The 21419-nt window shown below is 40.3% G+C and overlaps 1 protein-coding gene across 1 annotated transcript; it reads left to right on the plus strand.

Annotated features, from left to right (window-relative positions):
* The first annotated feature begins 10834 nt into the window (after positions 1 to 10834).
* On the plus strand, positions 10835 to 21155 carry LOC104079405 (estrogen receptor). The gene is made up of 3 exons (XM_009581440.1): positions 10835 to 10966; positions 18492 to 18675; positions 20036 to 21155. Exons 1-3 carry the CDS (start codon positions 10858 to 10860, stop codon positions 20268 to 20270), a joined length of 528 nt encoding a protein of 175 aa, XP_009579735.1. The 5' UTR covers positions 10835 to 10857; the 3' UTR covers positions 20271 to 21155.
* The last annotated feature ends 264 nt before the right edge of the window (positions 21156 to 21419 follow it).

The raw sequence follows: 21419 nt of genomic DNA on the forward strand, positions 1-21419 counted from the left end.
CGTTGAACTAGATGATCTCCAGACAACCTTCCCAGCTTCAGCAATTCTGGTATCTTGTGACTAACTGTTGGTAAAAACCACTTTAAACTAGATTTTTCTTTCTTTATTAATTTATAAATGTGCTACTCCATATTTATTGCAAATATTTGTCAGTGATGACTTTTAAATCTTGGACTTACTTTAAAACTTTTGAATACATTTTAGCCAGCAATTGATCCAAACCTCTGTTCTGATAAGCTTATATCGAAAAAGAAACAAAGGGCTCTTAAGAGTACACTCCAGGAACAGCAGCATGTAATACCACCCATTGACTGTAGTCTATAAATTCTTCAGGGTGTGTCATTTGAAAGCCAGTGTTCAGGGAGAAATGGGATGAGTAACAGATGTTGCTACCTCTGAATTACTTTGCTACCACCTTTGGTAATAAAGGCTCATGAACAAGTCAATTTAAAAAAAAACCCCACAGAAAACAACACAACAGAACCACTACAGAACAAGCTTTGTACGTTTTATTTCTCTCTTTCTGAAGCTCTCACCTTCATGCCCATCTACCACTTACTGGTCGATTTGTGTGACAGTACAAGCCTAATTGTTGTGATCAAACCAGCCATTTTTTTAAAGAAAAATGCTGTTTAGCCTCATGAGTACTGACACAGAACAATAAATAAGCTAGGCATTTCTCTTCATCAGCAGGCCTTGCATTTGGCACTGTGGCTTAGTTCACTCGTGGTAGTCTCTGCTTTTCTCTTTGCCTCCTGTTTTGTTCTAGAGCTTTGGGGGCTAATTTTTTTCAAATTTTATTTTTTTCCTGCTTACTTTTTCCCTAGGCTTTTCCACAATCTCCAGAGTTACTGGTTAAACGCAGGATGATCTGAAGTAAAATTTCACTTCTGATAACAATTTCCTCATCTTTTAGTTATTGATAAAGCATGGCATTCTGGAAAAGGGAGAATCCTCAGTTAGTTAAGTAGCCCTCCAACACCTATCTGGCAGTATTTAAGGCATCCTGATGGATTGTCTTGATTTGGTCTTAAAACCTTTGAGATGGAGCTTTCCTGACACCCTGCTTCCTTAAGCTGTTTTAGTGCATCACTTTATATAGGAGTAGAAAGTGTTTATCAATGTCTATTAATAGAACTAATGTATATAGAACACCTTACTGTATATAAAAATCGTCTCTTGTCTTGAAGACAGATGCCGCCTATGCATAAAGCCTGCAATAATATTCTAATGGATAGAACATTAAAAAAATGTGAAAATATTTTCACAATTCTTTAGTGCTTCAGAAATAGCACAGGGTATAATGGTTCTGCTCTGCCTTTTATCTATTCCCTGTCTTCTTGAATTTCCTCTCTTATTTGGCTTTATTTTAACATCTTTCATTTGGTGTGTGAATTAGCCACCACTTTGGTTCAGAGCTAGCTCTAAGAGCAACAAAAAGAGACATCAGAAAAGATTAGCAAACCTCAGAGGATGGTGGGCTGGTAATATTGTCAGTACTGGAAGAGGTAGGAATTGCCTATTTGAGCCTCAGGCTCAATCCTAATCGTTGCTTTGCTGCTATAGAAGAGAGAGCTGTGCTGGGTGAAAACTGCTGCTGTGCGTGGGCAACCATTTTTTTCAGCCTGTTTTGGGGAAGTGATGATGCCAACAGGAGTAACTCAAAGGGCGGGCTATGTGAAAAGGTATAAACATAACCACCCACCTCAGCGGAGGAAAAAAGAGCCTTGCTCTTAGGAGTCCCTTCTGCTCCTGCCTCATTTCCTCCCTCAAATTATGTTTGGAACTGATATTTCAGTTTTATTTCTTATTTGGCAAATGTCTGTTTCAAGGAACTCTTGAAGGGAAAAAACTTGATCCCATGTTGAATTATGCTAATTCCAGTCCAGTACTTCTCCAGTTGCCCAGCTGTGAGTGATTCTCAGACTGTGATTCATGCATTGACACTAATGGCACACATTTTTGAGTAAGTAGCCAAAAAATTGTGTTTGGTTAAACAACAAGAAATAATTACTGCAACAGTGTTGTAAATCAACCGAAAAATATTTTAGTGAACTACCCCCCACCTTAAAAAAAGAAGAAAAAAAAAAGAAAGCAAAATTAATGCTTGAATGTAACTTTCTGAAAAATGTCCATGCTCTCACTTTAGGTTTCCTCCCTCTGAATTTGTGTCCTTGCCTCTGGACAGATAGACGTTCTTCCTTGCCTATGCCATGACTGAATAAGTTAATGAATTAGTAATAAATCCTAACCAAATATAATAGAAGTATGAGAATGAGACGTAAGGAGGATAAAATGCTAAGATACACATTGAGAATGAATAGACTATAATGAATAGAAAGGATTGTACCCCTTCCAAACCTTTCTCCAAACTACAATCCAAACTTAAACTGATGAAGAGATTTTGAAGTATGAGAAAGTTAGGTTAAGTTTTTAATTTTATTTTTTCTTCTCTGTTTTATATGCTGTGCCAGATTTATGCATAAACTGAAGCCAAAGGGCTGTAATATGGTGATGGGGTTTTTATACCTCTGCATTAGTACATCAAACCTTAATTGTATGAATTAGGGATTGCTTTTATTCTTTACCCAGGTGCTGATAGCATGTTTGGATTCTTGGTTAAAAAGCTCCACACCAGTAATAAATTCTTGTTTCTAATGGTACCCTCTGAAACTAAACTCTTTTAGGAACTTCTCCAACAATTTACTTTAGAAACAAAAATTTTGGTTGCAGATAATTTTGTCCAACCTGCTTCTTGAAGCAAGACCATTGCCAACACCAGCTTAAGCCAGCTGTGACTTTGACTAGCTTTCTTGAAGGTCTCTAAGGATGGAGAACACACAGCCTCTCTGGGTATCTGTTTTAGGGTTGCACCACCCTCCTACAATTCAGCCCAAACCTTCCAAGCTGTAGCTTACAGCAGTTGCCTTTTGATTTAACATTCACTGCTCCTGAGAAGACCTTGGTTACACCCTATTTGTAATGCCCCTTCAAGCAGTTGTAGCCTGCAGTTTTATCTGTCCCCTCCCCTACATACTTTGCTTCCTTCTCACCAGACTGGACAGATCCAGTCACTCAAGGCCTCCTTGTAGGCCATGTGCTGCATGCCTCTGATCATCTCCACAGCAGGAGGAGACATCCAACATCCTTCTTGAGCTGAGGCACCTGAAACTGGACACAGGCACAGCCTTAGCAGGACCAAGTAGAGGTGGGGGGAAACAATTTCTCTTGTTCTTCTGGCCACGTTCTTCCTAACATGATTTGCATGCAATTTGCCTTATCCACAAAGAGAGAATGTTGTTGGCTTATATTTTATTTGGTTTCCATTTTCCAGGAGGGCTGCTGCTGAGCCCAGTGTCTTTCCAGCCTGTATTGATGCATGGGTTTATTTGGCCCTGTGTGCAGAATTTTGTACTTCTCCTTGTTGAACTTTGTGAAGTTTCTGTTGGTTCACTCCTCCAGGGTCTCTCTAGCACTGAGATTGTGCTACGTAGTGTATCAACCTCCCTCCAGCTCCAATTTTGTATCATCCACAAATTTGAAATTGAACTTTTTATTATCATCCAGATTATTGATAAATATTTTAATTAAATTGCACCCACCACCTTCCCTTTGATCGTTTAACTAATTGTTTCATCATAGAGTCAATCAGGTCGGCCAAGCACAATCCGGTTTCCTGGATCCTCCTTGATTTTGTCAAAGTTGAGTTAGCCTTCTATTTGTCAGGGACCTCTTTCAATCTCCATTATTTTTTCTAAGTGATAGTTAGTAGCCTAATGAATACATTGACCAACTACTTCAGCACCCTGAAATGTTGGCTTCAAAGATTGGAATTACTTTTTAGAGTAATTCCAATACATCAATATGCTTCTGTTGGCATTGCCGGTGAAATCTGACACAAAAAAGAAAGAAAAGCTGTTGAGTGTTTCAGTCTATTCCATGTAGTTGGTCATCAGGTTTCCCCCCCCATTCATCAACTCTTCCTTCTCACTGAAATTCCATTTGTTGTTGCGATACTTGTAAAATCCCTTCTTGTTCCCCTCTGTGTCCCTCACCAGTTTTAGGCATAAATGCTCAAAAAGGTGCTCCTCCTTTGCTGCCTGCTTTTATTTCCATTTCTTATGCCTTTTAGTTCATTAAGGGGCTCCTTGCTTAGCCCTTCTGTTGAAATACCTGGTCTTCCTCTACAATGGGATGGGCTTGTTCCTGAGCTCTCAATAAGTTTTCCTTAAAATATTGTCTAGTTCCCTTGACAATTTTCCCCATCATGTCTCCAAGAATATTTTGCCTAGCAATTCCCTAAACAAACTGCAGTCTGTTCTTCTGAAACCCAGAGTCATAGTTCCGTTGTTTGCATTCCCAGCCTACCTCTGGATCCTGAGGTCAATCACATCTCATGGTTGCTGCAGCCAAATTTCCTATCTGTGACCATATTCACCAGCAATTCCTCATTGCTTGTGAGGAGTGGGTCAATAGAGCATTGCCCTTGGTTGACCACTGCGCTGTTTGTGTTGGGAGGTTATCATCAACACAGAGCAGAAACTCCCTGGATTACTTGCACAATGCTATGTTGACCTTCCAGCCAATGACTGCAGTCTGTCCATGTAGAAATCCTCCACAAGACTGTAGACCAGTGATTCGGAGATTTCTATGAGTTATTTATAGAAAGACTTATCCACTTTATACTCTTGGTCCGTTAGTTTGTAACAATCCCGACCCCTTCGCCCCCTCTCCTGCCCCCAGTCAGTGTTAATTTCTCCTCTGACCTATACACAGGGGCTCCTGACATATGTGGTTCTGGTTTCTTATGGTCTGTGCAATCAAGGTCTTCCTTTATGTAACACTCAAGTTCTTCCCCTCTGCTTCCATACTTGTTCTTCTTAATGAAGGTGTATCCATCCATGACCATTTTTGCAGTCATATGCACTATCTGATCTGAGCACTATCCCACCAAGCCTCTGTGTTTCCAATCTCATCACAGCTGTCTGACTGTGTTTGGACTTCCAATTCTCCTTCTGTGTTAGAGCACAGACATTTGAGTTAGTCTGTAAATACCCTTTCTTCTAACTGGGGATGTGAATGTTGTCCCTGCAGTTTTCTCTCAATCATACCTTCCCTGTTTCCTACCTTTAGGCTTAGGAACACATGCTGTGACAAGCCTTGTTTAGAGGCTTCCTCACCAATTTACTAAGTCCATTTGTGAAGATGACCCTCCCTCTCCTAGTCTGGTGGATCCCATCTGTTCTTGGCAGTCCTTTGTCATCAAATGAAGTACCGTGATCAAAGAAGCCAGAGAGACAACAGATACACAGTCAGGCTTTGGTTTAATGGGTGCATTTGTGCCTACTTGGACTTTTCCCTTTGAATGGAAAGTTTGATGAGAACATCCCCCGAGTCCCTGTTGCCCTCACCTAAACACCCTTCACTGTTAATGTTTACTTGTCTGTCACTTGATTCTGTGTTTCTGTAAAAGACATTCCTGATATTTAGGGTTTTTCCAAGACTTAAATAAAATCTAGGTTCTTATTCCTACGTACCGGGCTCAAGGAGGAGAGGATTGAGTTAGTAAAAAAGGACTGAGTCACGAATCTCTTAAGAAGTCTTGTCACATACAAGTCCATAGGAAGGGCTGCATCCAAGAGTGTTGGATGATGTCATTGCAGGGCTGTTCTCTATCACCTTTGAAAGGCTGTGGAGACCAGGAGAGGTCCTCAATTACTAGAGAAAGGCATATGTTGCACCCACCTCCAAAAGAAGAAAGAAAGACAGTCTGGGAACTACAGGTTGGCCAGTCAGCATCACTTCTATCACGAGGAAAATCATAGAGCAAGTTCTCTTGGAAGTTGTTTATGTGAACAGGAAGGAGAAGATGGTGAGTGTGAATTAGCATAGATTTAGGCTATATTGTGCTTGACCAACCTGATTGCCTTCTGTGATAAAATAATTAGGTCTCTTGTTAATGATTCTCACTCTACGTTGATATTAGTTACAGTTGGAGTTCCTCAGGGGTCTATCCTAGGACGTGTCCTGTTAAATGGCTTTGTCAATGACCTGGAGGAGCAGATAGAGTGCACAGTCTTCAAATCTGCAGATGACACCAAACCAGTTGATATGCTCGAGGGCAGAGCTGCCATACAGATGGACCTAGACAGGCTGGAGGAATGGGCTGACAGGAACCTCTGAAATTCAGCCAGGAGAAATGCAAAGTGATGGACTTAACCCACTGCTACTGTTCAAGCTGGGGCCTAACTAGCTGGGGAACAGCTCTGCTGGAAAGGACCTGAGGTGCTGAACAGCCATCTGTGCGTGCGCCAGTACTGCAACATGGCAGCAATGAAGCCAACAGTATCCGGGGCTGTATCAGTGGTAGCGTAGGCAGTAGAGCAAGGGATTATTCTGCTTTTGTTTGGCACTCATTAGACCATGTCTGGAATACCACATCCAGCTTTGTGCCCCTCATTACAGGAAAGATGTTGGTAAACTTCAGTAAACCTAGTGGAGAGCCACTAAGGTGGGAGCACATGCCTTGTGGCTGAGAGAAGTTGATTTGTTCAGCCTGGAGAAGAGATGGCTTTTAAGCATGCCTAATCTAAAATCTACAAGGAGGTTATCAAGGCTCTTTATTAAGATGCCTGATGGGAGACTGAGAAAGAGGAGTCATAAATTGAAGCAGAGGAGGTTCTGACTGGATATAAGGGAGAAAAAAACCCATGAAAATAATTAAGCTGAGAGGAGAGGTTGTGCAGTCTCCATCCTTGGAGGTTTTCAAGACCAGACTTGCATAAAGCCTTGAGTGAGCTGACTCTGCTTTGCATGGGAGGTTGGGGTAAAGACATCCTCAACTGGATGATGTTGTGATTCTGTAGACTTACTAAAGTTAATGAACATAGTAGTTTTATGCAGTAACTTAAGACCTTTAATTCACATGCTTTAACTTTCCTAATCGTTTCCCAATAGCCAAGTGTTAAGGATTCTTCTAAGAATACACTCTGATGCTTTGCAGTAAACAAGCTTTTATTGTTTTGTTTTCAGTAAGCTGAGAGTACACAAAGACAACAGCATGATGGTGGGATAAGGATAATTTTCAAATCTATTGCTTAATTTGTCCTCCAGGAAAGTTATCTAGGCCTTCCTAGATAGGCCTTCCTATCAACTGGACATACAGCTGTGAAGATGTGATAATACTATCGGCTTATGTTAGAAAGTTAGAAGGCAATTCAGGAGAACTGGAGATTCCTATTTCAGATAGGTTTTGTTGGTTAACAAAGAAAATCAGTGTTGTAGCCTAGATAATAAAAACATTTGATTAGAAGCCTGCATTTCAAAGATACTAAGCTCCTACTAAGTGCCCTCTGATTTCAGTGGAGCTGGGTGAGCTGCCTAACTCTGAAAATAAAACAGAAATTTCTAAATTGTTGCTTGCACGCATGAATACATAAAGCTAGGTATCTAACTTCATCTAAAGTACTTTACCTAAAGAGATACTCTTCTTTTTCTTATAGAATAGCATGGTATATCACAAGCAGCAGATAGCAAAGCAAATGAGATTAGAAAGTGTTTAGAATCTCTTAAATTCACATCATTTTTATTTATCATCTACCATATGAGTTCAGTTGGTGGGAAATAGACACACATGGAGATTTAGGCACACGGACTATGTGTTGCAGGACTAGAGATTTTTGTCCAGAGGTTGTACTTGTCAGCAAGAGGATCTTAATTGGAATAATGATCTTGTAAACTACAGTCCATTGAACTATTTTTGTAAAAAATACCTGGGAATAATTCTTACTTGCTATCAAAATGTCTTTTCCATCTTATGAATCGCCATAAGGCATTTTAAAAGGTCTCATTTTACAAATAACTTCCTATTTCTTTTTAAATTGTGGTCTTGGCTATGAAAATTTTGCAATCTGTTCAGACTGTGTAATAGTTTGAATTGTTCTGAATACTCACTGCCAGTAGTTTGATGGGTTTTAGGAAGCAAGTAAATGTCTTAGCCACACATGAAGATGTGTTTGGTTTGGTTTTTTTTTAATATGGGTCATTTGCCATATGATCCACTGAAACTTTTCCTTTCTGCGTAATCCTGAAATTCTAAATTCTTAAACTAACTTTTATTGGGGCATTACTTAAGTTAATGCAAAAATATTAAAGGCTTTTAGTCCTCTGAAACTGTGCTTAACTCTATATATGCAAAGTTAATCTTTCTCTAATTATAGGCAAAAATATTGTATCAGAAGGAGTGGAACTTGTCCCACTACTGTAAAAATTCATGGTTTTTTTTACTTCCATAGGATCTAAATTTTAGCACACAAAACAGATTTTGAGGTAATAGCAAGTGTTTGTATTCTTATGCCTTGAGTGCCTGATTTTTGTTTATTTTTTATTTGACAATGGTGCTATTAAATACTAGTTTGTCTTTGTTCATTTTATTGCTGTCCAAACAAAGGAGGAATATGCTTGAATCTAACCAGTTCAGTTTTTCAGCTTTATTCTGCCTAAGCAGGATTCATCAGGGCAGCAAGATGGTCATTGCTGAAGCGCTCTCTGCAGCCAGCACTGAACAGTGTAACTGATAGGTCATCAAATAATTGAAAACTCCCCTTCTGAGTTCAGATTCAGCCTTCAGGCAAGAGACAGAACTGTGAATTTCAGTAAAGCCATGTTCAGATATACCAAGCTGAGATCAGTCCTTTAGTTCAGCTCATCGGTCAGGGCATTGTAAATGAGGACGTAAAAGGCATCACACACTTTACATGGAACATAGCATTGAGTCTGCCTGCCCGTTAATCTTAAGACAGACTTTTGTCCATGACCTTTTACATTGCACTTGTTACCATCGTCTGTGGGAACCTAACATGTGAAATTATCAATGTTGCTGGTCATACTCAAAAAGCTGCTATAGTTTAAACCACCATTTCTTCAGCAAAATTTTTAAGAGACAGAAAAGACCATGAAAGTTGCATTGCGAAGTGTTGCAGCTTGTGACCGGGTCCTGCCATGCAATGGAAATCAAGTTCTGAGCTAAGTGCTAGTGAAATGCGTGGGAAGAATTAGACACTTCTCAGGAGTGCTCAGCGTGCAGCTGCCTAGTAGCCCATAGGGATCTGAGGCGAGAAGGAGCAATCCATCCTCCTTATTAAACGTACTTTTTTCTATTTCCATTCCCAAGGCTGGATCATCTCTTTCTCGCAGAAAAGTCAGAGAACGTGTGCTATTGTAAAAGTGATTGGAAAACTTGCTTGGGACCCCATGTTTTCAAATATTACTGTATTTTAACCAACACCCTACTGGCTGTTTTAAGGGAGTATCTCTCACTTTGTTTTCTTGATATTGTCCTGCTTTGTTTAAATATCTCTGAAAGCAGATGAAATAGCTTCTGTCATATGCCATAGTCACTGGTTCGTCGGCACGGCTCTGGGATAAGGGAGGTGTAGATTTAAGTTCAAGCATCAAATTAAGCTGAATAGGGATTTGAACTTGAAAGGAGATTGGTGCGCGAGTGCTCACAGATACCCCCTCTCCGTCTTGATTCAGTTTTAGGTTTAGACATGATTGAGAAGTGCAAAGAATTTTCTCAGGCTGTAGTCAAAAAGAAGGATGACTGCTTTGTCTGGGGGTCTGGTGTGGGTTTAGACATTAGCTACAGGGTCTCAACAGCATGGCTGTATCAGGACTGAGGCAGATGTGTCTATGCTGGTAGTCAATGTTGGTTTTGTCACAATGAGATTAGGAGATGCCCAGTCTGTGTTCGCGTTACAAATTATAGTGGAATAGCCATCTGATCATTTGAAATTCCTTTTGCATTTTCCTATAGCAATGATCTTCAAAATTTTGTTCATAAACAGCAGATCTGATCACTCATTAAGTCTTACATGTTAAAATTTCACTCAGGAAGTCCCAATAAAAGTAAAAGTAGGTAGTTTTTGGTAAAAGATAGCAATGTAAATGGCCTAAAATTCCATGACCAGAAAATCTGCAGACTAATTTTCATTAAAAATAATTACGATCTGCATTAATTCTTGAACTGCGGGTTGGGTGTGCAAGATGAAAATTAGTGAGTGAGAATAGCTAGTATTGTGAGCAGAGAGAGGTGGTTAGTTGCCATTACTAATGAACACTTTGAGATTTCCCAAACGTTAGCTTTGTTTAATGCTGTAATGTAAAAAGTTGTCTGATTTGTGGAGTGAAGTGATAGTTTTAATCAGACTCAGTCATACAGACAAGATTTTGGCCTCCTAAGTCCTCCTCAGTCATACAGACAAGATTTTGGCCTCCTAAGTCCTTCCTGAGCTCAAGAATATGCTTATTCTTTAAGGAGGTATTATGCTGATACAAGAAAAATGGAAGAAGTGTGTTGGAACATTACAGATTGCAAGGCCAGGTAGAAATAAGTACAAAACATTAGGGAGGGAGAAATGCAAAGAATTTGGACTATTTCAGTAAAGGAAAAATAAAAAGAAAGAGAAAACAAAGTAACAACAACAACAACAAAACCCAAAATGTAGTTTTAAACAAATCTTTTCCTCAATGTAAATGTTTGGTTGAATCAATCATACATTCCACCACAGTAATGCCTTGGTGATGAGTTTATGAAATTGACATTTTTTTTGTGGAATATAGAATTTCATTATTTATTCATTTTATGTGGGATACTGAGAACTATGCTTTTGTAATCACACATACACCAAATGAGCATAGAGTAGGAAGTCATGTGCTCGCTACTGAACTGACGAAATCAAATTGGAGGGGGATGGTCCAAGGGGATGAAAAGCTCATGCTGACACCAGGTTAAAGCTGTGAATGTCTCCCCCTTAATGGTATTCACACAGGAATCAAGGGAAATGTGTAGAGGGCATGGTGGAAATCTTTGACATGCTGCTGGCTACTGCTGCTCGGTTTCGCCTGATGAACCTTCAAGGGGAGGAATTTGTGTGCCTCAAGTCCATCATCCTGCTCAATTCTGGTAAGTGGTGTGCTCTGCTGTCACTCGGGTAATTGTGGCTGCTTCTGCATGTGGTTGAATGCTGCTTGTTGTCGCTAACGACGTTTTCATCTTGAGACAGCCGCAGTCGAAAGGGGGCTGTCAACATAGATGCAGGCAGAGCCACCAGGCAGGGATGGAAGTGGGCAAACGCATTCAGTGATGTAGATGGGACCCAGCAAACTGATGCAGTAAGTAGCTGATACACTGCGTACAGCTGATGTGAGGGGAGATCAGAGCAGTCTTTTGAACTAGGTGCTGGCAGGTCTTAAAGCTCCGATTACAAGACACTGAAGTAGCTGGAGCCACACTTAGGGCATCCAAAGGCAATGCCTAGATGTAAATCTACACCTTCCTTTTTTGGCGATGGCAAAATAAAAGGAAATAATGGCAAAAATGTGGCTGAGTTTATCATGGTTTAGTTTGTATTAAAATACAGGCATCTAAAACTGATGTCATCACCTTCCACTTCCTTTATAGTTGATAAAATAAGTATTTTTGGGCTGTAAATCTTGTTCTGAAATACACTTCAAAAACAGATAACAAGTGTAGGTATAGCTATAAATATGTAAGCTTAGCTGACTTGAATTCTGCATGAGACAACTGAAATAAGTAAATTCAAGTTGAGGCATGTGGCAGAAAATTTCTGTTGCATGCCAGAGGATCCTTTTCTGTTTGAAATGAGACAAAACTCCAGACAATTTATTTTTAAATGCAGAAATGAGGCCCACAGTGTTCTCACGGAAATGATAGAGGTCTAAAATAATAATGTAGGCACCAAAGTCAAATTTTAGACTCAATTCTCTGCTAATTTGTTACCTAATGACTAAAGATGCCAGTGTTTCCCAACCCTGAGGATTTACCAACTTTTTCACCCTTTTTCCTATTGGGTTTGAACTCATAGATGGTACCAACCTCTAGACAAAACACATGTGGAGGGCTGTATATCCTTTTTATCTAGTGGTCTAACAGATCACTTACCCAAGTTGCATGAAAAACAAATTCAGGTAAATCCCACCAAAGGCTAATTCTAAACACAGCAGACTTTGCTTTATTGATCAGGCACTTCTTCCTTTATGGAAACTTGGACTTGGTCTATTCAAAAAAAAAAAAAAAAATTCAAGCAAAATTATATATTTATACAATCAAATATAAAATATTCCATTTATGTTCTATGAGATATTAATGTAGTTAATGGTTCAGGTTTTGTTGTCATTGTCACCAATTACCACAAAGCGACATCTGAAGCAAGCAGCTGGCATATTAGGAATGAAGGGCTATTGTTTTTATCTTGGATGCCAGGGTGTCACAGGGATTGAGAGCAGCCCTGCCAAGAAGGACTTGGGGGTACTGCTGGATGAAAAGCTGGACATGAGCCAGTAGCGTGCGCTTGCAGCCCAGAAGGCCAACCGTGTCCTCGGCTGCATCAAAAGCAGCGTGGCCAGGAGGTCAAGGGAGGTGATTCTGCCCCTCTACTCTGCTCTGGTGAGACCCCACCTGCAGTACTGCGTCCAGCTCTGGAGCCCTCAGCACAAGAGGGACATGGACCTGTTGGAGCGGGTCCAGGGGAGGGCCATGAAAATGATCAGGGGGATGGAATGCCTCTCCTGTGAAGAAAGGCTGAGAGAGTTGGGGGTATTCAGGCTGGAGAAGAGAAGGCTTCGGGGAGACCTTATTGCAGCCTTTCAGTACTTAAAGGGGGCTTATAAGAAAGATGGCAGCAAACTTTTTAGCAGGGCCTGTTGTGACAGGAGAAGGGGGAACAGTTTTAAACTAAAAGAGGGTAGATTTAGACTAGATATAAGGAAGAAATTTTTTACATTGAGGGTGGTGAAACACTGGAACAGGTTGCCCAGAGAGGTGGTAGATGCCCCATCCCTGGAAACATTCAAGGTCAGGTGGACGGGGCTCTGAGCAACCTGACCTAGTTGAAGATGTCCCTGCCCATGGCAGGGCGGTTGGACTAGACGACTTTTAAAGGTCCCTTCCAATCCCAACTATTCTATTCTATTCTATTCTTCTATTCTATTCTATTCTATTCTATTCTATTCCAATTAGTTTGACATTTTATTTTCTTTTTATTGTCCTGATAATTATAACAGAATATTTCCTAGAGTTAAATGTTCTTCCTGAAAAGTGATGCTCCTCCAGATTTTTAGCTAATATGTTCAAAATGTAATTATCCTCTTAAATAAATCTAGAATATGTAATTGATTTATAGAAATATTGAGATAGAATTAGAAAAAAAAATAGAATTGGAAGTTTGACTAAAACACATTAGATGTTCATGTCTTGAACATGAAGACTTCAAGCCATGCTATTGAGGGTTTTTGTCCTACTGCTGTATTTAATATTGATCCAGAAAACTAAACTTGTTTTTAGACAAAGCTCTGCCAGACATCACCAGCTATCCTTCATAAGCACGTCTCACTTTGTTAATAGGATTTTTGTTTCAAGATTCCCTTAAGGAAAAATTGTAAAAAAAATTGAAGTCAGTGATAATCAGAGGCAAAGTTCCTTCTGCATGTAAGAGAGATGGGACCACTGAGTGAGGCTAGGAGATACCAGATCTTCATTCCTTCAAGGTTCATATTCAGCAGGTTCCAGTCAGTGGTGCTCTATGTAGTAGAAGGTCAGAGTTGATCTGATGATCTGAGTGATCTGATTTCTGATGTGGGGTTATTTTCAAGTTAAATGAGAGTTTATGGCTGCTCAGAAGTCTGGCATTTTTACAAGAGTCTTGATGGTGATACATCAGAGGGCATGGTTAGAGTGGAGCTGTTACAGGTTCATGATGAAAGCTATTTATACCATTGTTATGCAGAGCGTCATGTATTACTCTGGCTTGCATACTGCACTTACTGCAGTATATCTGAGTATACTGAATGTGTATGTATATATGGCCACAGAATGTATGTCTGTATTGCTTGTAATTGCCTTTATGCATAAAGATAATTAATTTTACATTTCAGTTTTTGCATTCCTATAACCAACTAATTTTATAACCGGAAGAGTTGTTAACTACTAGGTGGTGGGAATATGGACATGAGTTTCTGACTGTCAGACCCTTTAAATGCCCAAATTAGGAGGCTAGACTGCATTACAGAGATAAGTAGCATAATTTGGGGTATGTATAATAGTTGTTTAATTGTCGTTTGGCATAGATACTCTAAAATTTCTTCTGGAGGTGCTTTTCTTCACAGAATATAGCCAGCCTCCTTAGGTAAAGTGTTGGACACACATGAAATATGTGCTCTGAAGCACATGGCATACATGACGTATGAGGAGAGGCTGAGAGAGCTGGGTTTGTTCATCCTGCAAAAGAGAAGGCTGAGGCAGGGTCTAACTGCAGTCCTCAGATAGCTGATGAACAGGTTATGGCGAAGCCAAGACCAGACTCTTCTCAGAGGTGCAAGAGGAAAGGACAAGCTGCAATGGAGACAAACCACAGCGAGGGAGATCCTGACTAGATGAACAGAACAAAAAATCTTCCCAGTGAGAGGTTAAGCACTGGAAAAGGTTGGCCAGAAAGATGGTAGGATCTCCATCCTCGGAGATACTCAAAACTCAGCTGGACAAAGCTCTGGGCAGCTTGACCTAACCCTGACATTACCACTATTTGAGCAGGAGGTTGAACTAGATGACCGCCAAGCCTCCCTTAACCTGATTTTTTTCAATGACTGCACATGTAAATATACACAAATCTTCTACTAAAGAAACAGCAGATAAACACACAATGAATTTTTGGTCCTTATGCTATCTGTATTATATACGCATATGATTAAACCATCTGATCTCAAAATTATTTTAAAAAGTGGACTAAATAAATTGGACTAATTATGCTACACTTCATATTTAAAAGCAGTCTGCATTTGCATTCTAAAGCTTCATGTGGATTTAATTCACTTAGTGTACACAAACATTTCATTATTAAATCCTTGGACATCTGTTAGTCTCTTCACATGAGGTAGTGCTGTCTATTGCTTTTGTTGGACATTTATTTTCTCTTTTTTTTGCAACATCTTTCAAGGCTGTTTAGTATCTTTACACTCCTTTTCCATGTGGTCTTGGGAAAAATGCAAGTGAATTTTTTTAGTTTCACTCAGTGCATGTGGAAAAGATGGAAGGTTTTTGTTTATCAAGCAAAATACACGTTTACGCTATTTCCAAATTTGTCGTGAGATATCAAGGCGACAGCATGTCTGTAGCAACAAGGACAGCATTGTCTCTGGCTAAATAACAAACCAGAAGGTGCCCCTCTAAAGCTGGAGCAGTAAATCTTTCAACTAAAAAGCAAAATTGTATTTTCGAAAAACACATTCAACTCAATAATAAAGAACTCTTTCTTAACACTGTAAAATAGGTATTATTAGAAACATGAAAGGGCAACATGATGCCAGATGTTTTACTTTTGAGTGTGTGTGAAAAGAGGAGTGGTGCTATGTGGCAAAGCAACAGGCTTTCATTTTGGAGATGAAGATGTAGGTCACGTCTGCCTTAGCAGCTGATTTAGTTAAATAGTTAGATAGTTAGTCCATAGAGATGGAAAGATTTAGCTGATTTTATGCATCCTGTAGACCTCCTGATATATCGTTCCATGTGACTCTCTGTTATTCTTTTCTCCTGATTTTTCCAGCTCCTGTTAAACTGTGCTTTTTATTTCTTTCTTTCTTCATTTCTATTTTGGGGGCTGGATGATTACACCAGTGCACGGTACAGAGCTGAATTTGCTCATAGCTCAGCCTGACTTGCTACAGATCCAGAGCAATGGGGCATGGTGGAAGGGGAAGAGCCTTGGGTGTTGTTTTGTGAGCCTGAACACTAAATGTAAAGATATTTTAAACTGGTGTTTATTGTGACAGAAAAGATGTAGAGGGCGTTATCCTCTACAGTAATATGCAAAAATATATCACTATATATAGTGATATATACAGCTGGCATGGTAGCACTGCAGTCCCTGAGGGACACTGTTCTGTGCATAGCTTTGTGTTATGGGCACGGCCCAATAAACTTTACTTGTTTGCAGGGTGGTGCTTTCTCTGTTCTCGCTCCTATCATGTTTTACAATACTGACCTACAGAAAGAGCTGGAAAACAACCTGGTAGCTATTAAATTTCGGCTTGCTTTCAGCTTCAGAGCTTGGAAAGACCTTTGAGACTGTTAAAATTCACTTTGCAAAGACAATTTTCTGCACTCTTGTTCCAAAACTCTGCTTGTGTGTGTATGTGTGTGATGGATAGCTGGCATTTCTTTTGGGGAAATTTCTGGTCTTTGGCCTGGGGCAGGAGCAATCACCTGGGAGGTCAGAAAGGAAAACCAAACGTCATTTTTCTTGGCAGTTATTGACTGGCAATTGCCTGAAGTCTCTACATTTTTGGGGGAGTGCTTTTTTTGATTTATACTTTTTAATAGCTTCTGGACTAGACCTAAGTGAGAAACAATTCCTCCTAACAGATTTTTTTTCTTTTGCTGGTTTCAAAGTTATGAAACTAAGGGGTATTGCTACAAGGTCACAATAGCATCCTCTGGCTAAGTAAGCTGCTCTGGAGGCACTGTGGGTTTATGACACTAATGTTTCCTTCTAATGGACTGTGTTTTGTCCGTAAATTTAAGAATCTTGCCCCTACAGGTATCTGCTAAGCTATAAAGCCTGGTATTGTCAGTAGGCATACGTAACGGTGGTTAAGAGTCATTCAGCTGAGAAAAGCCCCAGGAGCTGTTTCTCTTTGGTGAATTCATTTCAGTAAAAATAATAATAATCATAAAAAGCTTTGTGAGAAAAGAGGCCATTGTATTATCTATCTATATCAAATTCGAAGCAATATTCATCATCAAAATTAAAAGATCTGACTGACAGTTTTCAGAAGTTGTGCTGTGTTTGAGTTATCCTTTTGGGTTTTTAAAGCAGTCTGTCTCTCACTCGCTCTCTCTCCCTCAGAGAAACTCACACTGACATTCACAAACACAAATTTATATTTCTTTTTAGTACAGAAGACCCAAAGTCATAAAACTTACTTGCAAGTTACAGTAGTTCTAGGTGTCAGGTTCTTGAAGTACCAAGATGCTGTGAGGAGGTGAGGTGTGCCAAGAAGATGGTAAAAAAAAAGTCTTTTTCCCTGACTGCTCAGATGCATGGCAAAATATTCTTATCTTCAAATCCGATGGTATAGCTACAAACAAGCTAAAGTATATATGTCTGTGTATGTGTGCGTGTTTGTGTGTGTGTGTGTGTGGTCTTTTCTTAATATCACTAACTGCATTGTATATTGTGTTATACATGATGCTTTAAAGAAAAGCAAAATGAAAAGTAATTCCAGAAACCAATTTTTTCCAAGGACAAAATCCAAATTTCTTCTTGGCTCTGTGAGCTGATGCAGAAGCGCTAAAGCACAGGATTTGTCAAGTACATTATTGACACAGGGCAATGAACACAGCATGATCAAGCCAGTTTGATTGTATTACCGTACATACATTTTAAGCTTTTGCTGCCTCAGGACTGGATTATAGTAATACAACCTGTTTAGAGTTATCGGCTCAATCCAGAAGACTGAAAAAGCTGAATGCAACAGCTGCCTTTTGGCAGCACAGTGCTGTTGTGACCTGATTCACATGGGCTGTGTGTTGTCGTCCAGAACAAACTCAAGATAAAAACATGCAAAATAGTTTAGAATTTCCCATTTAGAAAGCTGATGTTCTTCATGCACCCAAGAATTACTACTGGCAAAAGCTCTTATGCCTGGGTTAGAGTGTTTTATAGGAGAGTGTTTGTTGGAGCGGGGAGTTTGAAGGTGTTTTGATCTCAGGAAAAATTTCCTTCTGGTCCAAATCTTCAGGCTGCTCACTTTCAGCAGTAAGCAATGTAAGATGGCTAAATTTACACAGGTTGCTTTGGACTTGGTTTTTAAAGGAGAGTCGGGTTTGCAGGTGAAGGAGCACACCTTTCAAGGCTCTTGCTTGGTTGGGAGGCTTTTGTTGAGGCAAGTGTGTGTAAACAAACCCTGATTTTGTTTACGTTTTGTGGCAACATATTACTCAGTTCTAGATTGACTAGCAAACCACCAAAAATCAAACAGCAATTAAACAGCAAAGAAAATGGCAAAAACTGCTGAAGGCCTGGGCTGGTCAGTAAGCACTGCAGAGCTCTCAAGGGGCAACAGCATCTCCTCAAGGCTTCAGAGCCGAGTGACTGAGAGCAGAGTGCAGCCCGTAGGTAGGTCCAGCTGCAGGCTGCAGGTTCACCCGCCACCTGGCCCAGACCTTGGATGGACCCGGGCAAGGAAGAGGCATCATCTTCCTCCTCCTGCTTTGCCCACAGTGACCAAATCCAAGCCCAGGGTCATTCAAACCAGCGACCTGGCTGGCAAGCAGGAGGGTTTGCACACAGTCAGCTCCCATGGTTTAACACAGCCGAAGAGGCCAGCCACGAGGCGTACCTTGGGCAAGTCTGACTCCATCAAAGTAATTTTTGTCTGTGGTTTGTTTGTTTTCTTTCTCCTTCCTACTCCAGGTGTGTACACTTTTCTTTCCAGCACCTTGAAATCCCTGGAAGAGCGAGACTATATTCACCGTGTTCTGGACAAAATCACAGACACTCTGATACACTTAATGGCTAAGTCGGGTCTTTCTCTGCAGCAGCAGCACAGGCGACTTGCTCAGCTCCTCCTCATCCTCTCTCACATCAGACACATGAGGTGAGAGCAAGCACGCAGTCAGCCCTCCCGCAAGGTCCCGTGCAAGGGAGGTTTCACAAGTGCACACGCACACTTTTCCTTCACAGGTGGGAGTGAAAACTGTGTGTAGAGCTGTTACCAAAAAAAAAAAGTCCACTTTCCATAAAGATGTATGGAACATGTGTGGAAAACACGTGCAAAGTATGTTGGGTTATGGTGTGAAAGGAGTAATCGTTTTCCCCGTTTGTTTCTTCTAGTTTTCTTTTCCTTTGCTTCTTGTTTTGATAGTGCTGTAAGCAGTATCTGCTTTTAATGTTATGTGTTTGAAAAGTACCAAGTAGAATACTAAAGTAGCGGTAGCCTGCAAACTCCTATAAGGTAAGATTTACTAAAACTATCACTTTCATGTAGCCACTTTTCACAAGTGGCTTGATTGCACATCACTTTAGAAAAGAGATTAGGATCATTATGTGTATTTTATGGGTGAGAATAAATGCAGATCTCCTGAATCCCAACCTAGAGGACTGTGCCCTTTGCTAATTAGAGGTGAGGTGCCTGAGGCACTCTGTTAGTAGTTGCAGCAATGATTCTCCCAAACGTAATTGCCTCTTAAGGTAGCTGCTCAGTGGCTGGAGTGTTAACAACATGACAAAGATACAGTATAGACTTTATTTTTATGAAAGGACAAGAGATGTTGTTACACAGATTTTAATTTTCATTATTTCAGTTAATAAAATTAAAATTAGAGTAAGAACCACAGCATAGCTACTAAAGCTGAAACAGGCAGATTTTACCTTCTGGGCTGATACACAGGTCTTCAGGAAAAAGCCAAGGGGTGTGTGCATGTGTTTTTTTTACTTGTGTCTTTTTGTGGAGTCTCTTTGTCTTCATGTTAATCACCTTTTTTTTTTTTTCCTTAAGAAGAATTTGTACAATTAAGGAAGCTCCAGATGCACAGTGAAGTTAATTATTGTTTCCATAATTTTGTGAATGGATACTATTACAAGTGAGCATTTGCTAACAAATTGGCTGAGGTTACTTTCTAGGAAAAAAATCTGATATTTTAGGTTTTATTATGGGAAAGCCAAGATTCCACTTAATCACAGAGCCTAAATTAGGAGTCCATGTGCTCTAGGCTATCTTTTAGGCAAAGGAGAGCAAAAGAGCCACCTTTAGAAGGCAACTTGCTCATGGGCAGTCTGAAATGTTCTTTGAAGGTGCCTTCTGCTAACTGTAGCAGGAGCATACAGCAACTGCACTGTTAAGTGAGTTGTTTTGTACAAGGTGGAATTTATATGAACCTAACAAATACTATTAGCCGATAGCTTTTTTTCCCCATAGCATATTTGGAAAGTAACCGTTGTTTCGTTACAACCCACAGTAACAAAGGAATGGAGCACCTGTACAATATGAAGTGTAAAAATGTAGTTCCACTCTATGATCTCTTACTGGAGATGCTGGACGCTCACCGACTGCATGCCCCAGCAGGCAGGAGTGCTGCACCGATGGAAGAGGACAACCGAAGCCAGCTGACAACTGCATCAACTTCATCTCATTCCTTGCAGTCTTTTTATATAAACAGCAAAGAAGAGGAGAATATGCAGAATACGATATAAACAAAAGTCAGCATATATAATGGTATGAGAAACCCAGTAGCGTACTACCTAGCTCATGCTTCATTTCATCTATAGTGCCACCTATGTAAACACTCCAATGACAACAGTCACCTGCATTTTCCATTTGAGTGTTTGTCAAGTGCTTGTGTAAATTGATTGCTTATCCTAAATGGAAGACATTTCATTGCTACGGACAGCCAGCATGGATTGTTGGGCTAACTTGATTTAAAATTCACAGTGTTTTTATTTAATTTTGCATGTAAGTTGGGTAAGTCCTAACCTAAACTGAACATCCATTTTACTATAAATTAATAGGCCATACCACCCATGCATATTGGTATCTTCGTAAGTGGTAGCCTTTGTTGATATCCACCCCAAATTCTGAGCTCGCTTAATCCTTTACTTGCTTGAAACTTTGAAGCAGTTTGGTAGAGATTCTGGAGGACTTTTTGGGGGGCAGGGGGGTAAATGGAAAGTTGACTGGCATCTTAGTGTGCCACATCATTGAAGTTGAACTGCTAGTGACAGCCTTGGTAGTTTAGGTAGATTCCTGCCTCTCTTCTTCCTACATTAGAAAGGAACCCCTGTCTGAGAATAATACTGTTTTACCTTGCTGGCTTACATCAGCAGACAACTCCCTCTCAAGACCAAACTTTTAGGGCCCCTTACCCCATCCTCTAGCCGAATTGCATTGTGTGCATCCTATCCTGTCTGATCCTACAAAGCTAAATTGTTCTGTTGCTTGGCAGCGTGTAAATCAAGGGCAACATGGCAAACAGTGATAACATAGATAATTACTCTTAAATGAGACCAGATGATTACAAAAATCATCAAGTCTTAAAAAAAACCCCAGATCTTCACACACATATGTGATACAGCACTATTTTATAAAAAAACCTCTCCCCATCCTTTGCTTTGTTGTGCTACAAACCAAGGGGTGAGGATAACAGTGCAAGACTGGCACTGCTCCCATCCCGCTCAGTAGAGCGTGGCCCAGCCGTGTATGGGAGGGCTGGCATCACAGCCAGAGCAGGAGGCTTTGCATTGCCTTGCCTTTCTTTGGCTCTCATTGGGGCATACTCGGAAATCACTGTTAAGAGCCAGCTCACCTGTGACACCAGAACTGGGCAATGAGCCTCCCCCTTCATC

This window comes from Fulmarus glacialis, unplaced genomic scaffold (genome assembly GCF_000690835.1).
Source record: "Fulmarus glacialis isolate BGI_N327 unplaced genomic scaffold, ASM69083v1 scaffold5287, whole genome shotgun sequence".
NCBI lineage: Eukaryota > Metazoa > Chordata > Aves > Procellariiformes > Procellariidae > Fulmarus > Fulmarus glacialis.